This window comes from Muscardinus avellanarius (assembly GCF_963383645.1).
Source record: "Muscardinus avellanarius genome assembly, chromosome: 7".
Taxonomy (NCBI): Eukaryota; Metazoa; Chordata; class Mammalia; order Rodentia; family Gliridae; genus Muscardinus; species Muscardinus avellanarius.
This window is the reverse complement of record NC_137793.1, coordinates 31,707,346-31,728,646: the sequence shown is the minus strand read 5'-3', so window position 1 is coordinate 31,728,646 and position 21,301 is coordinate 31,707,346. Positions and strand designations below refer to the sequence as shown.

The following is a 21,301-nucleotide window of genomic DNA, read 5'->3' as shown; positions in this document are numbered from 1 at the left end:
CTGGAAAGCCCTGGTCTTTCCTGCTGAGAGTTCTGGGATGCCTTCTCCGTGTGTGTTTTCTTTTCATGTTATGTGACCGGCTCTCCACTGTATGGCTTCACATGGATCTGGACCTTTTCCTCCTCCTTCTTCCTGCTTTCACTCTTGACCATCGGTGCAGCCTCAGGCACCCCATCTGGGAGTCCCTGGTCTGGCACTGTAAGCTGGGTCAGAACCACACCCTCACCCCAGTTGGTCTCTGCAGAGCCAGCTGTCTCCTCCTTAGATCTTCTCCCTTCCAAAATTACAATCTTCAGCTGGCAGAAAGTATGATGCTCCCACCTGTTCCTCCTAAACCCCATGCTTTATTATGGGAGCCTACAAAGCCCCCGGCAGTCATCCTTAGTTTAGTTGACTATGTCATTCATTCCATGTAGATCAGGAACCATAAGTGGGCTTTGTGAGTCACAGCCCCAAACCCCCTTGTTTTAGGCAATTAATACAGGAAGATAAGACCTTTCCCAATTAGCAAGTCATGTTTCTGGGATAGGGTGTTAGAGGAATAGCTTCCAGAGCCAGCCTGCTCTCCCGTCTTAATGTCTGTGTTACTTTGGGAAAGCTGTTCATGCTCTTTGAGTTTCAATTTTCTCATCTATAAAACAATTAGTCTAGCTGGGCATCATGGCTCATACATGAAAACCCAGTACTTGAGAGGCTGAGACAGGAGGATCACAGGTTTGAGGTCAGCATCAGCAACTTAGACCCTGTTTCAAAATAAAAAATAAGAAGGACTGGAGGTATAGCTCAAAAGTAGAATGGCTCTGGATTCAATCTTTAGTACCAAAACAAACAAACAAACAAACAAACAAAAGGCAAACAAAAACCAATTAGTCTTATCTTCTTCATTGAGTTGTTGTACTGGTTAAATGAGGTATGTGTAAAATACTTAGTGCCTGACAATAGTGGTAATCAACGTTGGTGATGGTGATGCTGGCACTGATGTGGATGAAGGAGTTGGAAGGCTGGTGATGATGGTGATACTGATGATGTGAAGGTGGTGGTTGTGATGGTCATGGTGACGATGGTGGTGATGGTGCGCGTGGTATTAATAGTGGTGGTGATGATGGTGATGCCATTACTGCTGCTAATTCTTCTCTGGAAAATCTGTGAGGAGACATTTCTTTTTCCCTAGTAAGTAACATGATTATTTCCTCTTGACAGCCCCTGGATATTCTTCTTGATCTCCTTTGAGTGCACACTGCTCCTGTTTTCCCAAGATATCTTTATCTACTCTCCGCGGGTGAAAACTTCATATTCCTGTAACTTAAAAAAAAAAAAAAAACCCAAACGAGGTTCTTTTTCCTTTCCCATAATATGTGCTTCTTCTTAGCTATCTCTCACATCTGGTTTTGCTTCCCGCTCTTCTTGGGAACAGGAGAAATTCCAACACCCCTCCCGTGTGGCTCCCTTGCACTTGCAGCACCAACAGTGAAGCCTGAGCACCGAGCATCATGGGCAGTGGGAGCGGGGGACACGCCGTCATCCCCAGGGCGCCTTTGGGGGCTGTCCATGTGCTCATTCGTCTCTCTTTACTCACTTCCCCTCCTCTTTCTCTACCTCCTAATTGCAAAATTGTGGTAGACACATTTAAGAGCCTCTCTTGGAGAACGTGCTCACTGAGAAGCCCTCACGCCTGGCTGAGGAAATCAGCCACCTGAGGGAGACGCCCATGCCCACAGAAACACACGGCACTGCCTGAGAGAAACAACAGACCTCGGTGTCTTGTCCTCAGTGCTGCTTTGCTGTCTCGCTTTATATTTTACACAGTACAAGGTAAGATGGATGTTATCTTGCTTTTTACAGCACTCTAGTGAGTATGATGAATTCCATCCCGCTTTCATAGCTTTGCTAACTGAATCTCGAGGAGGCTGCCTGACTGCTTTGCATTGTGCGGAAGGTTGGCAGCCTCCTGACTCCAGCTTGCCTCCCATGTGGACCAGCGATGCCTCTGGATTCCTCAGCAGCATCGGCCACAGGGCCTTGGCCCTGCATCCTGGCCGCCTATCTTGCTGTCATTCTGAATGATGCTTCTAAGGGCTTGTGAAGGAGAGCAGTGTGTGCATCTAGTCGCCTTGAGACAGAAACGCCGTCAAAGCCTCATGCTGCTCGTGGGCATCATCAAGGACATTGAAGGAAGGATTCTGCACATGCAAGGAATGAGATCTGATTTGACTGAAAGGAACAGAAGGCAAAGGAGGGAACCTTTCCACCGTCTCTCCCCTCAGCTGACCATGGTTGGCCAGATCCTAAGGGGACCCCTGGGAGCCGAGCCCTGCTGACTCCAGGTGTTCTCTGCTCGCCTTCCTCGGTGGCTGCAGCCCCAGCATGCTGACTCTGCTGGTGCCGTGGCTGCAGCCCGGGCACTCGCACCTTGACGCAGCCCAGGATGCTAATGGGTTTTCAATGATTCTCTTGAGGAGGCCAGCCAGAGTGTCATATGACATGACAGAATGCCGGAGCCTCGTGTGGCTTGTGGAGACCCAGGGGGCTAGTGGGTGCGCAGGCGGGTGCACACAGCCAGAGACCCGGCAAGGGCACCTGGGAGCAATGATTTAGACCTCTAGATGTACTCGGCAAGCATGGCTGCTCCAAGGCGCGCTCTCCACGCTCCCTGAGCCTCCAGGAATGGCTTGGTAATAAAGCATAACATTGCTATGACATCGCAGAGGCCCCCCTGGTCCCTAGATAGTGGTTCTCAATCTGAGAAACAGCAAATGAATCATACGAGAGCGTACTGAGTGTCGACTCCTGTGTTCCATCCCTAGAGACCCAAGGTGAGCCCGGGAAGGGGCAATTCCACGGGCTCCACAATGAGGCTGGTGCAGTGGCACGTGGGGGACACTCCACGAAGCACTCACTCCCACGGTCCCAGTGTGCCCTCATTCTCCTTTTGAGAAACATGCCTGCAAATTCTTTTCTTTTTCTTTCTTTTGGTTTCAGTGCTGGGGATTGAACTCAGGGGCATTTTAATCTCTGCACCATACTCCTGGTCCTTTTTCGATTTTTTGTTTTGAAACAGGATCTCGTTGCTGAGAGTCTCATTAATTTGTCGAGGCTGGTTTCAAACCTGCGATCCTCCTATCTCGGTCTCCCAAGTACTGGGATTTTACTGGACTGCGCCACCTTGTTTGGCTTTGCAAATTCTTTCTTAGTGGAGTTTACAAGAATTGAGAACTTCTGGTGACAAACACTTGATCGACTCTGTCATGGTGCCGTTGGGACACAAGATCAGGAACCTACTGATCCCAGAAGAGACCCACCCGAGTAGATGGCAACTGGCACTGGCACTGCGGTTCCCAGCGGGCAGCCCGTCTTCCCTGCACTGTGCCTGTGAAGCTGGTGTGTCTGGGCGGTTTGTCAGCTGGGTCGTGCTTCAGGAGTTGTCCAGGGTGGGAACCCCCCTGCTTCCCTCCAGGCCCGTGGAAGTGGCGGATAGTGCCAGGACAGGGGAGCCCAGGGAGACAGCGCCCACACACAGGGAGGTGCTCCTGGGGAGGACTCACGGCTTGGTCCACGGATCTTGATGGGCTTACTGCTGGTCATGGACTGGGAGCACGTCTGGCACACGCATTCTTTACCACTGAAGGTCACCTTGTCTCCGATGGGGAATGGTTTCCTGCATGAGGATGAGGGAGAATGTCAATGCTTCCCCTTCTGAGGATTTTGTGGCCATTGGTGACCTGACAACACCTGTGCTCAGAATGCTCTGTTAACACATGCAGCTTGCCTTCTAGGGCACCAGAAGCTCTGTTCACACCGACAGGCTGACTAAGTCACTCAACAGGTGGGGTGGCCAGAGCTGGAGGCCCCAAGAGGCCATTTATATGATTTGACACTGGGGAAGCCTGCTGCTTATGTTTCAGCTATAAGAGAAAAAGCCTGCTGTTCCCTCTTCCTGGAAGGATATTTTCCACCTCGATTTGATCTCTCCTCATATGCTAAGAACTCATTCAAGCTGGGTGTGGTGGCACACACCCATAATCCCAGTATTTGGGAGGCTTGAGGCAGGAGAATTTTAGGATCGAGGCCAGCCTCAGCAACTTAGCGAGGCCTGTTTCAAAATAAAAAAATACAAGCCGGGCGCATGCTTGTAATCCCCGCACTTGGGAGGCGGAGACAGGAGGATCGTGCGGGTTCGAAGCCAGCCACAATGGCGTAAGAGACCCTGTTTCAAAATATAAAATAGGTCTGGGAGTGTAGCCCAGAGGTAGAAGGGCTTCCAGGAACCCCAGTACCACCAAACCCCCCCCCCCAAAATACAAAATAGGGCTGAAGGGTTAATTCAGAGGTAGAATGTCCCTGGGCTCAACCTCTAGTATCAAAATAAAACAAAAAGCAACAATAAAAACCTAATTCAACACCCAAACTTACTAAAATTTCTTTCTTTCACCATCCAGACTTTTCTTAAACTGCCCCATCCCAATGGGAGGTTTATAAGTCTGCATGTAACCGTCTCCCTCCTCCTCTGTATTTGTTCAGTTTCTTCAGCCAAGGGGGATCAGTGTATACATGTTCTTCTTCCCAAATTATAAAATGTACAAGAATCCCATTGCTGCAAATCCCATCGTTTGGCCGCTCTTGCTTCTCCTGCAGTTTGGGACACCTGTCATATGGTTTCTGAGCATAAGTCCTGACAAAGGCTTCCAGTGGCTCCCCTGTGGGGTGGTGGAGGAAAACCAGGGGAAGTGGGCTGGGGAGCCACGTTCTCGCAGCCCACTCACTAAATCATGGCCTGAGACCTCACCTGTGCCATAGTACCCTCTGTCTGACCTCTGATGGGTCTGGGACCCCAGAATCCAAGATGGATGAAGAATGAGTGAATTTCATAGAGTGATTATATTTGTTTATACACTTTACCATCAATTCCAATCAGAAACCCCAACTGGTTAGTCACCCTGAAGCTAACTCACCAGTGGTTATTTTATGGGAAGAATAATCAATCCATACATTCTTTTCCCAATTAAAAATGCATATATACTCTAGTCACGCTTTACTTATGACTTAATCAGAGACATCCATTAAATTTTAACATATTTGTGGGTAGGGCTGAGGTTTTCTTCATATTTTCCAATTTCCTTAATGCGGTGCTTGGCATGCAGCAGAACCTTAATGTACATTTGCTAGATGAACAAGTGACTGAGATGCTGGGGTGGGGAATGGGACAGCGAGGAGCTCTCCATCACTGGAGATGTCCTGAGAGGCTAGATGGTTGTCATGGTAATGAGGAGACTGATAGAAACAGCCAAGCTAAGGTCTCTGCATGCTCCATCTCACTGATGTTCATGAAAACACAGCTAGGTTGCTGTGATTTTGACCACCTCCCATTACTGTTGGAGAAACCAAAGCTTACAGAGGTGGTGTCCCTTCCCAGGGTCACCCTGCCAGCAGAAGGTGGTGCTAGGGTGACAAAGGAAGGCAGACATCGTATGTCACCTGTGGAAGAAGCTACAGGAGCCTGAGCCAGATCTGTGGTTTCTGAACTGAGTTCTGAGGGATCAGGGTACCAGTGGGGCTCAGGTACTTACTCTGCCTCCATCAGTGGACAAAAGAGTGTTTTACATCAGGCTGCCTGTGACAGAAAGGATTCAGCTGCCAAAAGGGTTGAAAACCCCCGGCCTGTCAGATCCTTTTGCCCTGAGGTTTTTGAAATCCAGGTGTCTGGCTTGAGCTCTCTAAACTCCAGAACTACCTGGAGAAGGTCATGTCTTCCCTGCCTGGGGCTCCCCAGAGTCCCTGGCCCTGCTGGGCACTTGCTCACCTGCACAGGCTGCACACAAAGCACTTGGGGTGGTAGGTGCGGCCCAGGGCAGAGATGACCTCTCCTGTGATGAAGTCCCGGCAGCTATCACAGCGGGTGCCATAGAGTTGCTGGTAGTCTTGGGTGCAGATGTACTCCTGGTTCTTGAAGAAGAAGCCTGACTGGGCCAGGCCACAGCCACACACTTGGGAAAACAAGGAGGGAAACAGTGCAGGTTAAGTCCAGGGAGGGTCTGCAAGCACGAGGTCTTTCCTGGGGGAAAGGCTGGAGTCTGGCTTTGTCATGAGTGGCCAGGGAATAGTGGCACATCTGACCTCATGGGCCTGTGGAACCAGAATGTCTCAGAGAATGTCCTGTTGACCACTTGCATCAGGATCCCTTAAGAGCATCTTCAGGGCAGATGCCTGGGCCTGAGTGGACAGCCCAGGCATCTGCCTTTTACACACCACCCAGTTGATTTTGATGCACGCGGCTTGAGGCAGTACCAAGAATGTTGTACAATCCTGTCAATACACTGAAGCTGAAGGCCCCATGGCTCACGCAGCACTACACAGCCAGTTGTATCATGAATTATATAAAAGAATCCTTCAGTTAAAAATCTCCCGGGTGCTTCCTAAGTGCATGCATCTGTGCCAGGTGAAGAGCAGTGTGGAAGCCGCATGTTCCAAATCCCCAACTAGAGTCGGCTTAGGATGGCTGTGGAATGGATGGTTTGTCCTCACCACAGTCGCAGAGGGTCGGTTTGTTCCCAGGCATGAACGATGCAACACACAGTCCCTGAGCTGCAAAGAGCTAAAACCATCTGCAGAGAAGACCACATGGAAAGATGCCATTTGTCATGCACCCTTGGGGGGCTTCAGGCAGCAAATACTGTGCCTCAGGATACTACTCATCCTCCCAGGGGAGGGATGAAGGGAGGCTTTTTGGAGGAGATGGCATCTGAGTGGAACAGCGAAGGAACAGAAGGAGGCCAAAGGCAGAAGGAGGAGGCTGTGTGTATGTGTGAGGTGGGACTGGGGTGAGGCGGTGGTGTTTGTAGGAGAGGAAGTCATACAGGAAAATGTTTTTCAGACAAGTTGGAGGAAGGCTTTAATCTGGCTTAATAAGTTCAGGCTTTGTGGGATATGGAGAAACCATGGATATTTTCCCCCTAGTTTGTTTGTTTGTTTATTTATTTGTGGTAGTGAGGACTGAACTGAGGGGCATTCTACCTTCGAGCTACACCCCCAGCCTAATTTTATTTTTTGTTTTGAAACGGGGTCTCACTAGTTTGCTGAGAGTTTCACTACTTGCTGAAGCTGTCCTCGAATCTCTGATCCTCCTGTTTCAGCCTCCCAAGTACTAGGATTACAGGTGTGTGCCACCATACTCGGTCTCCATCTAGTTAAAATTTTTTAAATTACTTTGGAAAATGTACAAAAGTGGAGAAAAGAGTATAAGGATTACCCATCATCTATCTGCAAAAATAATCAATTTCATTGATGACTTTTGAATAGAGCCACAACATGATTACACAGGCATCTCATACGGACTATTAGAATGTCCTCGTGGGCAATATGAAGAAATAAATAGGTCTCATAATAGACGAGCAGATGAAGAAATAAATAGGTCTGATAATAGATGAGCAGGTGATTTACAGGTGTCTGAATAATCAAAGTATGTGAGAGGAAGCCCCACCAAAGGACTGTGACATTTGGGAAATAAGATTTTCCCATAAGGAGGGAAGTTAGAAAATCAACACACAATAAGCAGAATGGAAAGAGGCAAAGTTTCTTCCATAGATAAATGGCTCTTATCAGGACCAACTGAACTATAGTAACCCAGAGTATATTGGTCCAGCTAACACAAGGGTGGGTCAGTCAGGAAGGCAACTGTAAACCCTGTGACATGTCCCCTTGTTCTGAGCGTACCCTTCCAAGGACTGTCTGACAGTTTGACCTTTCATGTAGACTACCTTTTGGAGAGTAAGAGCTGACTGGGCCACAGCTATAACCAGAGTTATAGCTCTCATGTACATTAATAAGCAGATCCTCTGGTGTTTCATATGGGTTTTCTGAGGATCTGGTTAGCACAAGTCTGCATTCTCAAGAGTGATCGATGGTGGAAAACCAACAAGACAGTTTCTAAGCCTGCAGAGCTAAGGAGCCAGCCCAGAACTGGGTAACATCATCCTTCTGAATGCTACTTCATCATTAGCAGGAAAGTTGTTCGGCAAATGAAGTCAGGTTAAAAAATAGAAGAGACTTCCAGATGAATGCCAGACATATTTCCCAAGTGTTCATTCACCTTTGTAAACGAGAGGCAGGCTAGGGCTGGGCCCCTTGAGGAGGCAGCAGCTCCAGAGGTCACAGCAGGATGGTGGGAAATGGAGTTATCTGAGAATCAGACCACGGGGCTCTGGTTTCGTCACTGCCATTAAGTCTCTGGACCACAGTGAACTGGGTTGATTTTTTTTTTTTTTTTTTTTTTTTGGTGCTGGGAATGAAATCCAGGGGCCTTCTACTTCCAGGCTACACTCCCAGACCTATTTTATATTTTATTTGGAAATAGGGTGTCGCTAAGTTGCTGAGAGCCTCACTAAGTAGCTGAGGCTGGCTTTGGACCCACACGATCCTCCTGTTTCAGCCTCCCAAGTACTGGGATTACAAGGGTGCGCCACCACACCTGGCTTGGGTCGATCATTAATTCCCTTGGTCCCTTATTCTCTGGACACCAGTGAACTTGGTCCTTCATTCTCTTAATTCAAAGAATGAAGAAGCTGAGCTTTTCTTTTAGAACTGATATCGGTGAGTATATGGAAAAAGCTTCCTTTTGGGCTTAGTGTATCTAAACATTTAAAGTTCTGTGTGGATTCTTACTTGTGGGTCCTGAGACCAAGCCTGTGGAGAGGCAGCTGGACAGTGTGGCTGGGAGGTGCGGGTACGTGTCTTCCTCCAGGCATCATAAGAAATCATCAAATTATACAATGCCTTGTCCCCAGAGCCTGAGAAGCCAGAGGACAGGCTGTTCCGGGTTTGCAGGTGGCGGATCAATTGCTTAGTGGCATTAGCTGGGTCACAGCCTATCACCTTGTTGGAAACAGCTCCTGTTTTTTCCCTTCTTTTCTCTCCTTTGTTTTCCTGGCCAACTCCACCCCAAGAGCCACCTCTTTCAGTGCAGAAAACCAGGAGGCCACAAGAAAACTTAGAACAATCAGTTCCTCCATTTTCCCCAAGGAGCTGAGGAAGGAAGTTTTTGGTTGAAAGCATATAAAGGTTGATAAGAATCACAGAGGTTCCTGGAAATACAGTGGGGAATACAGGAATGGAAGGTATAGAGAAAGAGGATGGGCATGACAGAGCGATTTGAGGCTGGGCAGGGCCAGATATTCACAGGAAAGGCCATGGAGAGGGTCAGCAGTGTAGAATTGATGGGGATTAGTACACCCAAGGCAGCCATTATTCTGTGAATCAAAAAATAAAGTTTGGGCTGGACATTATGGCCCACACCTATAATCCTAGTACTTGGGAGACAGAAAGGAGGCTTACAGGCTTGAAATCAGGCTCGACAATATAGCAAGACTCCCAGCAACCTAGTGAAAGCCTGTTTCCAAACAAAAATGTAAAAAGGACTGTCTTGTTTGTTCCTCTATAGGATTTCCTTTTTCATCTAGAGTTCCTCCTATGACCCATTTCTCCTTAGCTTTTGCATATTAGGGAAAGCATCCGATTTCTTATTTTTTGTGACTGACTAATCTCACTTAGCATAATGTCCTCCAGTTCCATCCATTTCCCTGAAAATGATGTAATTGTGTTTTTTATATGGCTGAGTAAAATTCCATTGTATACATTTCCCACAGTTTTGTAATCCATTCATCTGTTGATGGGCATCTTGGCTGGTTCCATAGAAAAAGGAAATCCTAAAGAGGAGCAAATAAGACAACCTAACTGAGGGGATGGGAGGGGGGGGGAAGAAGGAAACTCTCTAAAGCACACGATGTACTTTAGCAATCGAAGTCAACCACTAAGCCAAGCATGGGAAGGAGGGATGGGAGGGAATGGGGTGGGGCTTGAGTAGGGGCTAACTGGGTGATGTATGCATGTATGTTTACACAAGTTTTTTTCTTACCCCATTATGATGTATGAATACAATGCACTAATAAAATTAAAAAATATATAAAAAAGGGTGCTGGGCGTGGTGGTGCACGCTTGTAATCCCCGTGCTTGGGAGGCGGAGATAGGAGGATCGTGCAGGTTCGCAGTCAGCCTTGCTGGCTTAAGAGACCCTGTTTCCAAATAAATAAAAAATATATAATAGGCCTGGGAGTGTAGCCCAGAGGTAGAAGGGCTTCCAGGAACTCCAGCACCATCAAAAAATAAATAAATAAAAGGGCTAGAAGTGTAGTTGGTGGATAGAATACCACTAAGTTCAATCCCCAGTACAATAACAACAAAGAAAAAAAAAAAAAGCTGGGCACAGTGGGCTCATGCCTATAATTCCAGTACTTGGGAGGCTGAGACAGAAGGATCACAGTTTCTAGAACAGCCTCAGCAATATGGTGAGGCCTTTAGCAACTCAGTGAGACCCTGTTTTCACACTATAAGATAAAATAGAGTTGGGGATGTAGCTCAGAGGCAGAATGCCCCTGGGTTCAATTTCCAGTAACACACAAACACACACGCACGCACACACACACACACACACACACACACACACGGTCTATTAAAAATACACAATAGCAGATCATATGGTTGAATAACAGGACAGAATATGCAAAGTTGGAACTGCCTTGAGAAAATCCAGGGGTTTTCACTGTAAGAACGGTGGGAGGAGAGGCTGCACATAGCGCCAGCGTGTGTGGCTGGAAAAATGCATTGTTTCAGGGGCTACTAACCATGATCCTATTCTACCACTCAGGTGTCTTGTGACTTTGAGAAAATTATCTCACCTCTCTGGAGCTCATTTGTGAAATGAGGGGGTTAGTTAATAACTGAAGACATTCTCAGTTCCGAGACTCTAGGATTCTGTCATGTATTTCTGTTGATTTTAAACTTTTCAAATAAGAATGGCTGTTATGAAATTTCAAAATCACAGTTACAAAGGCCCCTGAGGGTAATCTAATACACTGAAACATTTTAATTGTGAAATATACCTGGAGAAAATATATAAGATATATCTTCACAGTTTATTTATTTATTTATTTATTTATTTATTTATTTATTTTTGGTGGTACTGGAGGTGGAACCCAGGGGCTTTCTACCTCCGGACTATAATCCCAGACCCATTTTTAAAATATTTTATTTGGAAACAGCGTCTCACTAAGTTGCTGAGAGCCTCACTAAGTAGCTGAGGCTGGCTTCGAACCTGTGCGACCCTCCTGTCTCAGCCTCCCAAGCGCGGGGATTACAATCGTGGGCCACTATGGTTTATCTGCACAGTTTAAACAGTAATAAAATATAGGCCCATGTACTCACTGCCAAGTTTATAAAATAGCATGTTACCAGTGTGGTAGAAGCCTGTTTCCGCCTCCCGAAGAGAACCCTCTTCGCAAACTCTAATTCTGTGTTTAGCATCCCTTTGCTTCCCTTACAGTCTGACGACCTGTGATGTGTCCTAAGCCCTATCTTGTTTTGTGTGGCTGTTTGAACTCTATGTTGATAGAAACTTCTGCATTTGTTCTTCTGTGCTTGCTGCACCCTCTCAGTACCACGTGTTTGAAGTTCGCTCATAGCAAACATGAAACTGTGGTTCACTCATTATCTCTGTGCTGCTGTATTCCACAGTTAATAAATAACAATCGATCTAGTCCATGGCTAAAGGACAGCTGAGCTGCTTGCAAGTTTTTGCCTTTATAAAAATGCATCTGTGAACATTTTTTTTTTTTTTTTGGTGGTACTGGGGTTCCTGGAAGCCCTTCTACCTCCGGGCTACACTCCCAGACCTATTCTAATTTTTTTATTTGGAAACAGAGTCTCTTAAGCCAGCGCGGCTGGCTTCGAACCTGCGCGATCCTCCTGTCTCCTCCTCCCAAGCGCGGGGGATTCCAAGCGAGCGCCACCGCGCCGGGCTGACATGTTTGTATTTGTGCGGTGTTGCCTCTCTAGCCCCTCCCCCATTTATAGGCACCAGCAGCTTCCACTCGTCCAGAGCATCACCAACACTTGGAAATACCTGGCTAGTCAACACGATGCCTGTGAAACCATATCGTATTGTGATTTTAGATTTCATTTCCCTGATTATTAACACACTTGAGAACCTTCTTATGTGTTTATGGACCATTTATATTTCCCCTATTATAAAAGGTTTGCTAATATCTTTTGCCCATTTTCTTTTTGCTTTGATACTGGTAGCAATTCTTTATATATCTTAGAAGTGAATCCTTTTTCAGTTGCTATTATAAACATCTTCTGCAACTCAAGGCTTATCTTTTTTGTCTTTTCATTCCCCTTGGTGCCTTGAAGTTCTCAGGTTTTTTTTTTTTTTTTTTTTTTTGGTGGTACTGGGGTCCCTGGAAACCCTTCTATCTCCGGGCTACACTCCCAGACCTATTTTATATTTTTTTTATTTGGAAACAGGGTCTCTTAAGCCAGCGCAGCTGGCTTCGAACCTGCGCGATCCTCCTGTCTCCGCCTCCCAAGCGCGGGGGATTACAAGCGTGCGCCACCACGCCCGGCCGAAGTTCTCAGTTTTTACATTGCTGAATTTAACATTTTTTTCCTTGATGATTTGTACTTTCTGTATGGTCTTTATGAAACTCTCCCCTAACCTGAAATCCTAAAAAGATGTCTCCTGCATTGCTTTCTAAAATTTTTATTGTTTTGCTTTTCATATCTACACTATTAATTCACCTGGAATTAACATCAGTGAATGGTATACAGTAGGGAACCGATTTCTCCCCACATGCTTAGTTAATCATGTCAGTTCCATTTATCAAGCAGTTTAATTGTTCCCCACTTATCTGCAAAAAACATGTTTCCATATATGTGAGGGTTTGTTCTGATTGCTTAATTTCTATGAGAAACCTTATGGAATGTATTAGAGTTGACTCTATAACTAGGGTAGAACTGTTACTTTTTGATATCTTTAAAAAATATTGGTTTACATGATGTCTTATACATTTGAAAATCTTACAATTTCCATCATAAAAGTTTAAAAACTTCATAAGATTTATTCTTTTCTTTTCTTTCTTTCTTTTTTTTTTTTTTTTGCGGGTCTGGGGATGGAACCTGGGAGCTTTTGACCTCCGAGCTACACCCCCTGCCCTGTTTTTTTTTATTCTTTAATTTGAAACCGGGTCTCACTGAGTTGCAGAGGGCCTCACTAAGTAGCTGAGGCTGTCCGCGAACCGCAATCCTCCGGTCTCAGCCTCCCGAATGCTGGGATTACAAGCATGCGCCACCACGCCCGGCTCAAGATTTATTCTTACATTAAAATTTTTTTCCTACAAAGGGTTCCTTGGTTGTTAATAATGTATAGAAGTATAATTTTATTTTGTGTATTTATTCTGCATCTAGTAATCTTGATAAATTCTTTTATTTTTGGTATTAGTATTTCAGAATACATTTCTAAAATAGCAGGACTCTTTAGAAAAACAAAAGATGACAACCTAAAAACATTATAAATAACATCTACTAAGGCATTATCTCGTCAGTGTTTACATTTTCCGATTCTTTGTTTTTCTTTCTTTTAATTTTAGGACACTGGGACCAACGATCACCAGCTGCCCACAAGCAACGGAAACTATGCTTCTGAAATCTCCCGATGCTCATTTGTCGATTCCTCGTGTAGAGCGATCAGGTCCCCTACGTGTACCACTGCAGGCCTCTTTTTCTTTTTCTTCTTAGTAATTTGACTGTTTGAATTCAGACATATCAAGGCCCACATATGCATGGGCTGGCATGCCTCTTAAGCATTTCTTAGTCTCTGCACACTTTCAATTTTCTCTTTCCAATGAATTTATTACAGAAACTGCATCATCTGTCCTATAAAATTTTCCATAGTTTCAATTCCGTTGATTGTGTCCCTATGGCCATTCATGATTAACTTTTTCCCCTATCTTTTAGATTTCCTATAATTTGGTAGTTAGCTCTACAAACTTGAATTGAGATTCAGCCTTTTTTTTTAGTAATAATAATACATTGATGTTGTGTATGTTTGTGATTTGGGGAGTGATGGTAATACACAGAAAAGGCAATTGATGATCTCTGTCTTGATACAACTTTTTACTAAAGGTTTGACAAAAATAAAACATTCTAACGAATTCCTCCTTTATTGGGTGTGTTTTCCTTAGAAAATTTCCCTCATCACCTCTTTACCTACATTTAAGTACATTTTTACAAGAGGGGTTAAATGTTTGATTCTTTACTTATATTATTTGCTCCAGAATAATTATTTCACTAGTATTATCTAAAAGTGAACAAGGGTTCCTTTCCTTTTCATAAACTAATTTTCTTATTAATTTCACTAAATTATTTGTAGATTATTTGAAATTTTCTATGCAATTATTGTCATCTAAAGTAAATCACAAGTTTGTTTTCTTTTCAGACCATGAAATTTTTGTTTCTGTATCTTACTGCATTGGCCGGGACCCTCAGGCCAATGTTGAACAGAAATGTGACAGTGAGCATTGTTTGTGGTATTAAAGAGAATGTTTTCAACATTTTACCATTAAATATGTTTGATTTTTTCCAGGTGTAGTGGCACACTCTTAGAATCCCTGTATTTAGGTAGCTGAAACGAAAGGATTGTAGGTTTGCAGCCAGTCACAGCTACTTAGTGAGGCCCCCTGCAACTTAGTGAGACCCCTGTTTCAAAAATAAAGAATAAAAAGTAGGGCTGGGGATGTAGCTTGGTGGTAGAATGCCACTGGGTTCAGTCCCCTGTAAAACACACACACACACACACACACACACACACACACACACACGTTTGCATTTTTTGGTAGACATTGTTTATCAGTTATGACAGTTTTATTCAATTCTTCCTCCTTTTAAAAACTTATAAAATAAATGCTGATTTTAATTTTAGCTAACATCTTACTGCCTCTATTAGAATGGCCAGATTATTTTTATCCTTTGATATCTTTAGAGTGGAATATCTTAGTTTTCTAATACCAAGTCAATTTTGCATTCTGGAATAAACTCTACTTGACCAGTTATCTTTTTTACAATTTTCTGGACTTGGTTTGATAACATTTCATTTGGGGTTTTAAAATTCATGTTCATGAGGTGCATAAACAAAGGTATCAAAGTTAATCAACAAACAAGCATGAGATCGAGGGAGGGGGAGGGAATGGGATGGGGACTGGATGAGGGCTAATTGGATGATGTGTGCTTGTATATCCTCTCAAGTCTTGTATTCCAATGTGATGTATGATTACAATGCGCCATATAAAAAAAAATCATGTTCACGAATCACACTGATTCATGATGATTATCTCTTCTTGTATAGTATTGTGTTGTCTCAAAAAGATAAGTTTGATTTTTTTTAAATGGAGAATTTTTTTTCTCTCTCCATTTTCTGGAAAAGTTTTTGAAAGATTTAAATAATTTGCTTTTGAATATTTGTAGTACTTGATTGCAGCACTTTTTTTTTCCTTTGGAAGAATTTTAAGTACTAACTTAGCAGTTCAATATTATGGATGGCTGAACTGTGTGTGGTGGCTGAGACAGAAGGACTTCAGGGTCAGACAGGAGTATTGAAGCTTCCAGGCCGGCCACGGCAACTCAGCAAGAACCCATTGCAAAATCAGAAATAAAAAGAGCTAAGGTGTAGCTCAGAGGAAGAATGCCTGTGGATTCAATCTCCTGTAACCCCACCCCCACCCCAGTGAATATCTTGGATGGTTATAGGGCTATTTGGGATTTTAAATTTTTTCTTGAGTAAGTTTTGGTAAGTTGCACTCTATAAATTCATCAATTTTACTTGTTATCCAAGTTTTTAAATTTATTACTCTAAAATTGTTCATAATATTTCCTACTATGTTTTAAAATTTAACAGCAATTATAGTTGGGTCTCTATTTTAATCTTTAAGATTGTTCATTTGCAGATCTTCTTTTACTTGAATAACTCTGCCAGAATTTTGTCTTAATTGTGTGTGTGTGTGTGTGTGTGTGTGTGTGTGTGTGTGTGTGTGTTTTGCAGTATGGGGCTAGAACCCAGGGGCATTCTACCCCTGAGCTACACCTACACCATCAGCCTGATTTTTTATTCTATATATTGAAACAGGGTCTCACTGAGTTGCAAAGGACCTCACTAAGTAGCTGAGGCTGGTTGCAAACCACAATCTTGTCTCAGCCTCCTGAATGCTGAGATTATAAGTGTGTGCCACCATGCCTGGCTCCATTTTAATTATGTTTTTAAATAATCAACTTTTGGTTTTGTTAATCTGGTCCATTTGGGTTTTTTATTAATACCTATTATTTCCTTCCATTTTTATTGGATTCATTCTGTATTTCAAACCTTTAGAAAAGTTGAATACTTAGTTCACTAATTTTCAAACTTTTCTACTGTGACTATTTATTTATTTATTTTTGGTGGTACTGGGGTTCCTGGAAACCCTTCTACTTTCGGGCTACACTCCCAGACCTTTCATATATATATTTTTAAATTTGGAAACAGGGTCTCTTAAGTCAGCGTGACTGGGTTCAAACCTGCGCGATCCTCCTGTCTCTGCCTCCCAAGTGTGGGGATGACAAACGTGCACACCCGGCTCTATTGTGACTATTTAAGGCTATACATTCTTTCCCCTCTGAATACCACTTTAAACTACATTTCATAATGTAAGTCTCTTTTCCTCTCTTCTCTTCTCTTCTTTTCTTTTTGCGGTCCTGGGGATTGAACCCAGGGCTTCCTGCTTTGGGTCAAGCACTTTACCACTAAGCTATATCCCCTGCTTCTCATAATGCAAATTTTTAATATATACTATGCTTGTTATCTTTCATTTCTAAGCATTTTCTATTTTTCATTAAGATTTTGCTAACAATTCTATTTTACATCTTATTTGTTCCATCTTGAGATCATTTTCCTTCTGCTTACGAGATTTACTTTGAAATTGGATTTAATGAATATCAGTTGAAACAGAATTCAGTTTTTATTGTCTAAAATGTTTTTGCCTTTGTTATTTTTTTTCTAGCAGTAACTTTTCTAGCTATAATTTAAAGTATATAATTAACCACATTTGGTACATTTCTAATAAATTTAGTATTTCTGTCACCCCCCAAACAAAGCATAAACCCATTAGAAATGATTCTTCATCTCTTACAACCCCCCTAGCCTTAGGTTACACTAATCTGCTTTCTGTCTCTACATATTTTCTTATTCTGAACATTTCATATATATGGAATGTATAATAAGCAGCCTTTGGTGATGGCTTTTCACATTCTTGTCAACCTTGTTGAAAACCATGTGATCATAAGTATAAGGGTTTATTTCAAGACTTTTGATTCTATTCTATTGACTGACATGCCTATTGTCTTTGTCTGTTTAGTTCCACAGTGGATTGTTTATCATAGTCTTGTAGGAAGCTTTGAAAATGAGCAGTGTGAGTCCTCAACTTTTTCAAAATTACTTGGGCATTCTGTGCCCCTGGTGATTCCACATAAGTTTTAGGATCAGCCTTTTGATTTCTGCAAAGAAGACAAATGATATTTTGATAGAGATTAAATTTACTATGATTAAATTGTGCCTCCTCAAGATTCATGTATTAAAGCCCTAACCCCTATCTGATGATATTTGGAGATGTAGCCTTCCTAAGATAATTAGATGTAGATGAAGTCTTGAGGGAGAAACCCTTGTGATAGTATTTGTACCCTTACAAGAAGAGATGCCACAGAGCTGTTTATTTTTCTCTGTTATGTGAAGATGTAGCAACATGGTAGTCACCTGCAAGTCATGAAAAGAACCCTTGCCAGAATCCAATCATGATGGTACCCTGATCTTGGAATTCTCAGTTTTCAGAAATGTGAAAGAAAAAAAAAAGATTTTCTATTGTTTATGTCACCAAGTCTGAAGGTTTTTTTTTGTGTGTGTGTGTGGTACTGGGGTTTCTGGAAGCCCTTCTACCCCCAGGCTACACCCCCAGACCTATTTTATATTTTTATTTGGAAACAGGGTCTCTTAAGCCAGCAATGCTGGCTTCGAACCTCCGTGATCCTCCTTTCTCTACCTCCCAAGCGCGGGAATTACAAGCGTGTGCCACCACGCCCGGCAAGTCCAAAATATTTTGTTTGGAAACTTGAGTTAAGTAAGAAAGCATTAAATCTGTGAAGTCATTAAAGAGTTTAGCTATCTTAACAATATTAAGTATTCTAATTCATGAGCATGGATAACTTTATGACTTTCCATTTGTTTAGAACTTGTTAATGTCTTATAGTTGTCATAATACTTATTTTGTTTTCGAGTTGTATAATACTGTCATAATACTTATTTTGTTAAATCTATTATAATGTATTTTATTTTGATACTATTGTAAGTAGAACTGTTTTATCAATTATATTTTCAGATTGTTTATTGCCAGTGCATAGAAATACAATTGATTTTGACATATTAACCTTGTGTCCTGAAACCTTGATGAATTTTTATTAGTTCTAATAGTTTTTAGTGCATTTCTTACTATTTGCTATATACAAAATCATATCATGTCTTCACTTTCAAATTGGGGTGCCTTTCATTTCATTTTCTTGCCTAAGTAGGCCTGCATGAACCTGAGTATACTATTTAGTAGAAGTGGCAAGAGCAGATATCCTTGTCTTGTTCTTGGATATTACAGGAAAACATCTTTCTGTCTTTAATATTAAAAATAATGTCTGTGGGTTTGCCTTTGTTCTAGAAAGACAGTTTGGCTGAATTCATAATCCTACTTTGACATATTTCTTTTAGCACATAAAAGGCATTATTCTGCTGTCAACTGGTTTCCTTGTTGCTGTTAAAAAGTCGGCCTATTTACTGGTATATATGCAGATGATCTTATCTCTGGCTATTTTTAAGATTATCTCTTTGTCTTTGATGATCTGAGGCTTCACTCTGATGTGTGTAAGTATGTTTCTTTTGTATTTTCCCCATAGGGTTTTATTATACAGTTATTATATAATAGCAAAAAAATCCAATATACAAAGTCTTTGCGATTCTGATTCTGCTCTCCATTATTTCTGCAGGTTCACTCTATTATGATTTGTGTGTGTGTTTTTTATTGTAAAGTACACATTTCCCTAATAAAATTATCTATGGGAAACCTTATAGGCCTGGAGGACAGTGGAATCCTTCCAAAGAGGATTTTCATTTGCTTCTGCCATTTGCCAAGTATGGGACTTTCTTTTAAATTTTGTTTGACTTTTAAAACTTATACCAAATACACAGCATGAGTGTCATCCATGAACCATGTAGAGGAGGAATTATTAATAGACAGTTTCATATAACTTTTACTCCCTTCTACCTAGTGCCAGAAATGGGACAGTCACCAAGTTTCCTTGGTGACTTCTTGCCATGTTGGCTTGATTTCTCACTCAACACACATTAAGAGTAAGATTTCTGTAGGGGGAAAACCTAGCTATAAGCAGAGGTCTTCTACTTGGCCAGACTCTGGGACCGCCTCTTTTTCCCCATGACCCATCTGGACATGATGGTGAAGGCTTATCTGGTATTGGTAGTCATACCAAGAATTCTCCTTTTATTTATTTATTTTATTTATTTTTTGTTTTTGGTGGTATTGCGGTTTCTGGATGCCCTTCTACCTCCAGGCTACACACCCAGACCTATTTTTATATTTTTATTTGGAAACAGGGTCTCTTAAGCCAGCGAGGCTGGCTTCGAAACTACGTGATCCTCCTGTCTCCGCCTCCCAAGCATGGGAATCTCCTTTTATTTTTCTTATTGACCTCTGCAGGCTCCTTCCTTTCATGTCAGCACAGTACTACATGTTAAAAGACTTGTAACAGAAGTGCATATAATTTTAGAATTTTTAAATGAGAAGTCTTTTTAAGGTTAACTAATTTTTTTTAACTGCTTAGCTGCTAGAAAACCAAATCTTGTCATTTGCTTTACCTCAGAGCAAATATTCAGAAGAAGAATGGTTCATTTTTTTCCCCCTTAAAATCTCCATTGAAAGAGATTCTACAACTTCCTTGTGGTTCATTGTCAAAATGGCCAAAGGATTGCAGGTTTGAGAACAGCATCAGCAACCTAGTGAGATCCTATTTCAAAACAAAAATTAAAAATGCTGGGCTGTAACTTGGAGGTCGAATACCCCTGGGTTCAGTCCCCAGTCTAAAAAGGAAAAAAAGGCCAAACTATTCCTTTCTATGCATCTTCACTCTTGAAATCGGATGCTGCAGAGCCGCCCACAAAAGGCAAAATCTGTTTCTTCTCAATCTTGAATCTTGAATGTGAGCTGGCCATTTGACTTGTTTTGCTAACCGCAGGACAGTAACAAGTGTGATGCAATCTGAGGCTAAAAGGTCTCACTGAAGCTCACTCTCTTGTTGCATTTGGAGTTCTGAGACCACAATGTGAATGAGGCCCACGCAGGAGCACAGGTCAACTATGACATTGTGGCGTAAGCAGAAAGTAGTTAATGACATTCTCTTAAGAATATAATTGCAGAGTCATATCCCAGGCACTTTTGTGACAATTTTATTGATTTTGTTCTTTGTCCTATCTCAATTTATGAGGATGTAGAAATATTCACTCATCCAAGACACTTTTTTTGAACTGGATATTGAACTCAGGGGCATTCTACCCTCAAGCTAAACCCCCAGCCCTGGCCTTGAACTTGGGAGCTTCCTGTCTCAGCCTCCCACGTGCTGGGATTCTTGGCTTGTACCATCATGCCCGGCACCCAAGACATTCTTGAAGTTCAACTTGTACTTAAGGGATTTGCAAACTGTCAGCATAAAATTCAAATCACACTAAATAAAATATGTCCTATATGCTTTTTATAAACAAATTGGGGACTAAGAACATGTAATTTATTTGCTCAGTGCAAATCCCAGTTCAATCATGAACAAAGAAGTCCAGGATTTTTCTCCATTGCAGGGGAGGCTGATTTTAGATGAGATAGAGGCAGTTGCTCACATGAAAAGATCTGGGGCTTTCAGTGGATTATAAATTCAATATGAATCAGTGGTGTGAAGTGGCTGCTTGGGAAGTCAACTCAGTGCCAGTCACATTAACAGAGATGCAGACCTTGCTGTATTTGCCAGCATGATACTTGAAGATGAGGCTTAATTCAAGGACCTGCAATATAGCTGGACACAGGAAGACCTGGCTGCAGAATCTGAATGGCAGTCACAGGGGAAAGCAAACACAAAGTAGTCTTCAGACTTTATGAGGACAAACCTAGGATCAGGAGATGTTCTAAACCCACATCCTCCATCAGTCTGGATGCTCTGCAAGCAGGTACACCCGGATGCAGAGGACAGAAAGTGAATGTAGAGGAGGCATTTGTCAGGGATGCCCGGGAAGGAAGTGCTGCCCTCTGGACCAGAGGACTCTCCATGTGCTTTCTGCTGAGCCCCTTCCCTTCCCACC

General features: G+C 42.6%; 1 protein-coding gene across 1 annotated transcript in view; it reads right to left on the bottom strand.

Moving 5' to 3' along the window:
- The window catches only part of ABLIM3 (actin binding LIM protein family member 3), a gene marked incomplete at its 5' end in the record, with an annotated part of 115,930 nt that overhangs the window by 54,237 nt on the left and 40,392 nt on the right, over positions 1–21,301 (bottom strand). Inside the window, 2 exons of the mRNA XM_080698677.1 lie at positions 3,543–3,655; positions 5,798–5,981. Of these exons, the coding sequence (XP_080554803.1) occupies positions 3,543–3,655; positions 5,798–5,981 (297 nt within the window). The remainder of the gene's footprint in view (positions 1–3,542; positions 3,656–5,797; positions 5,982–21,301) is intronic.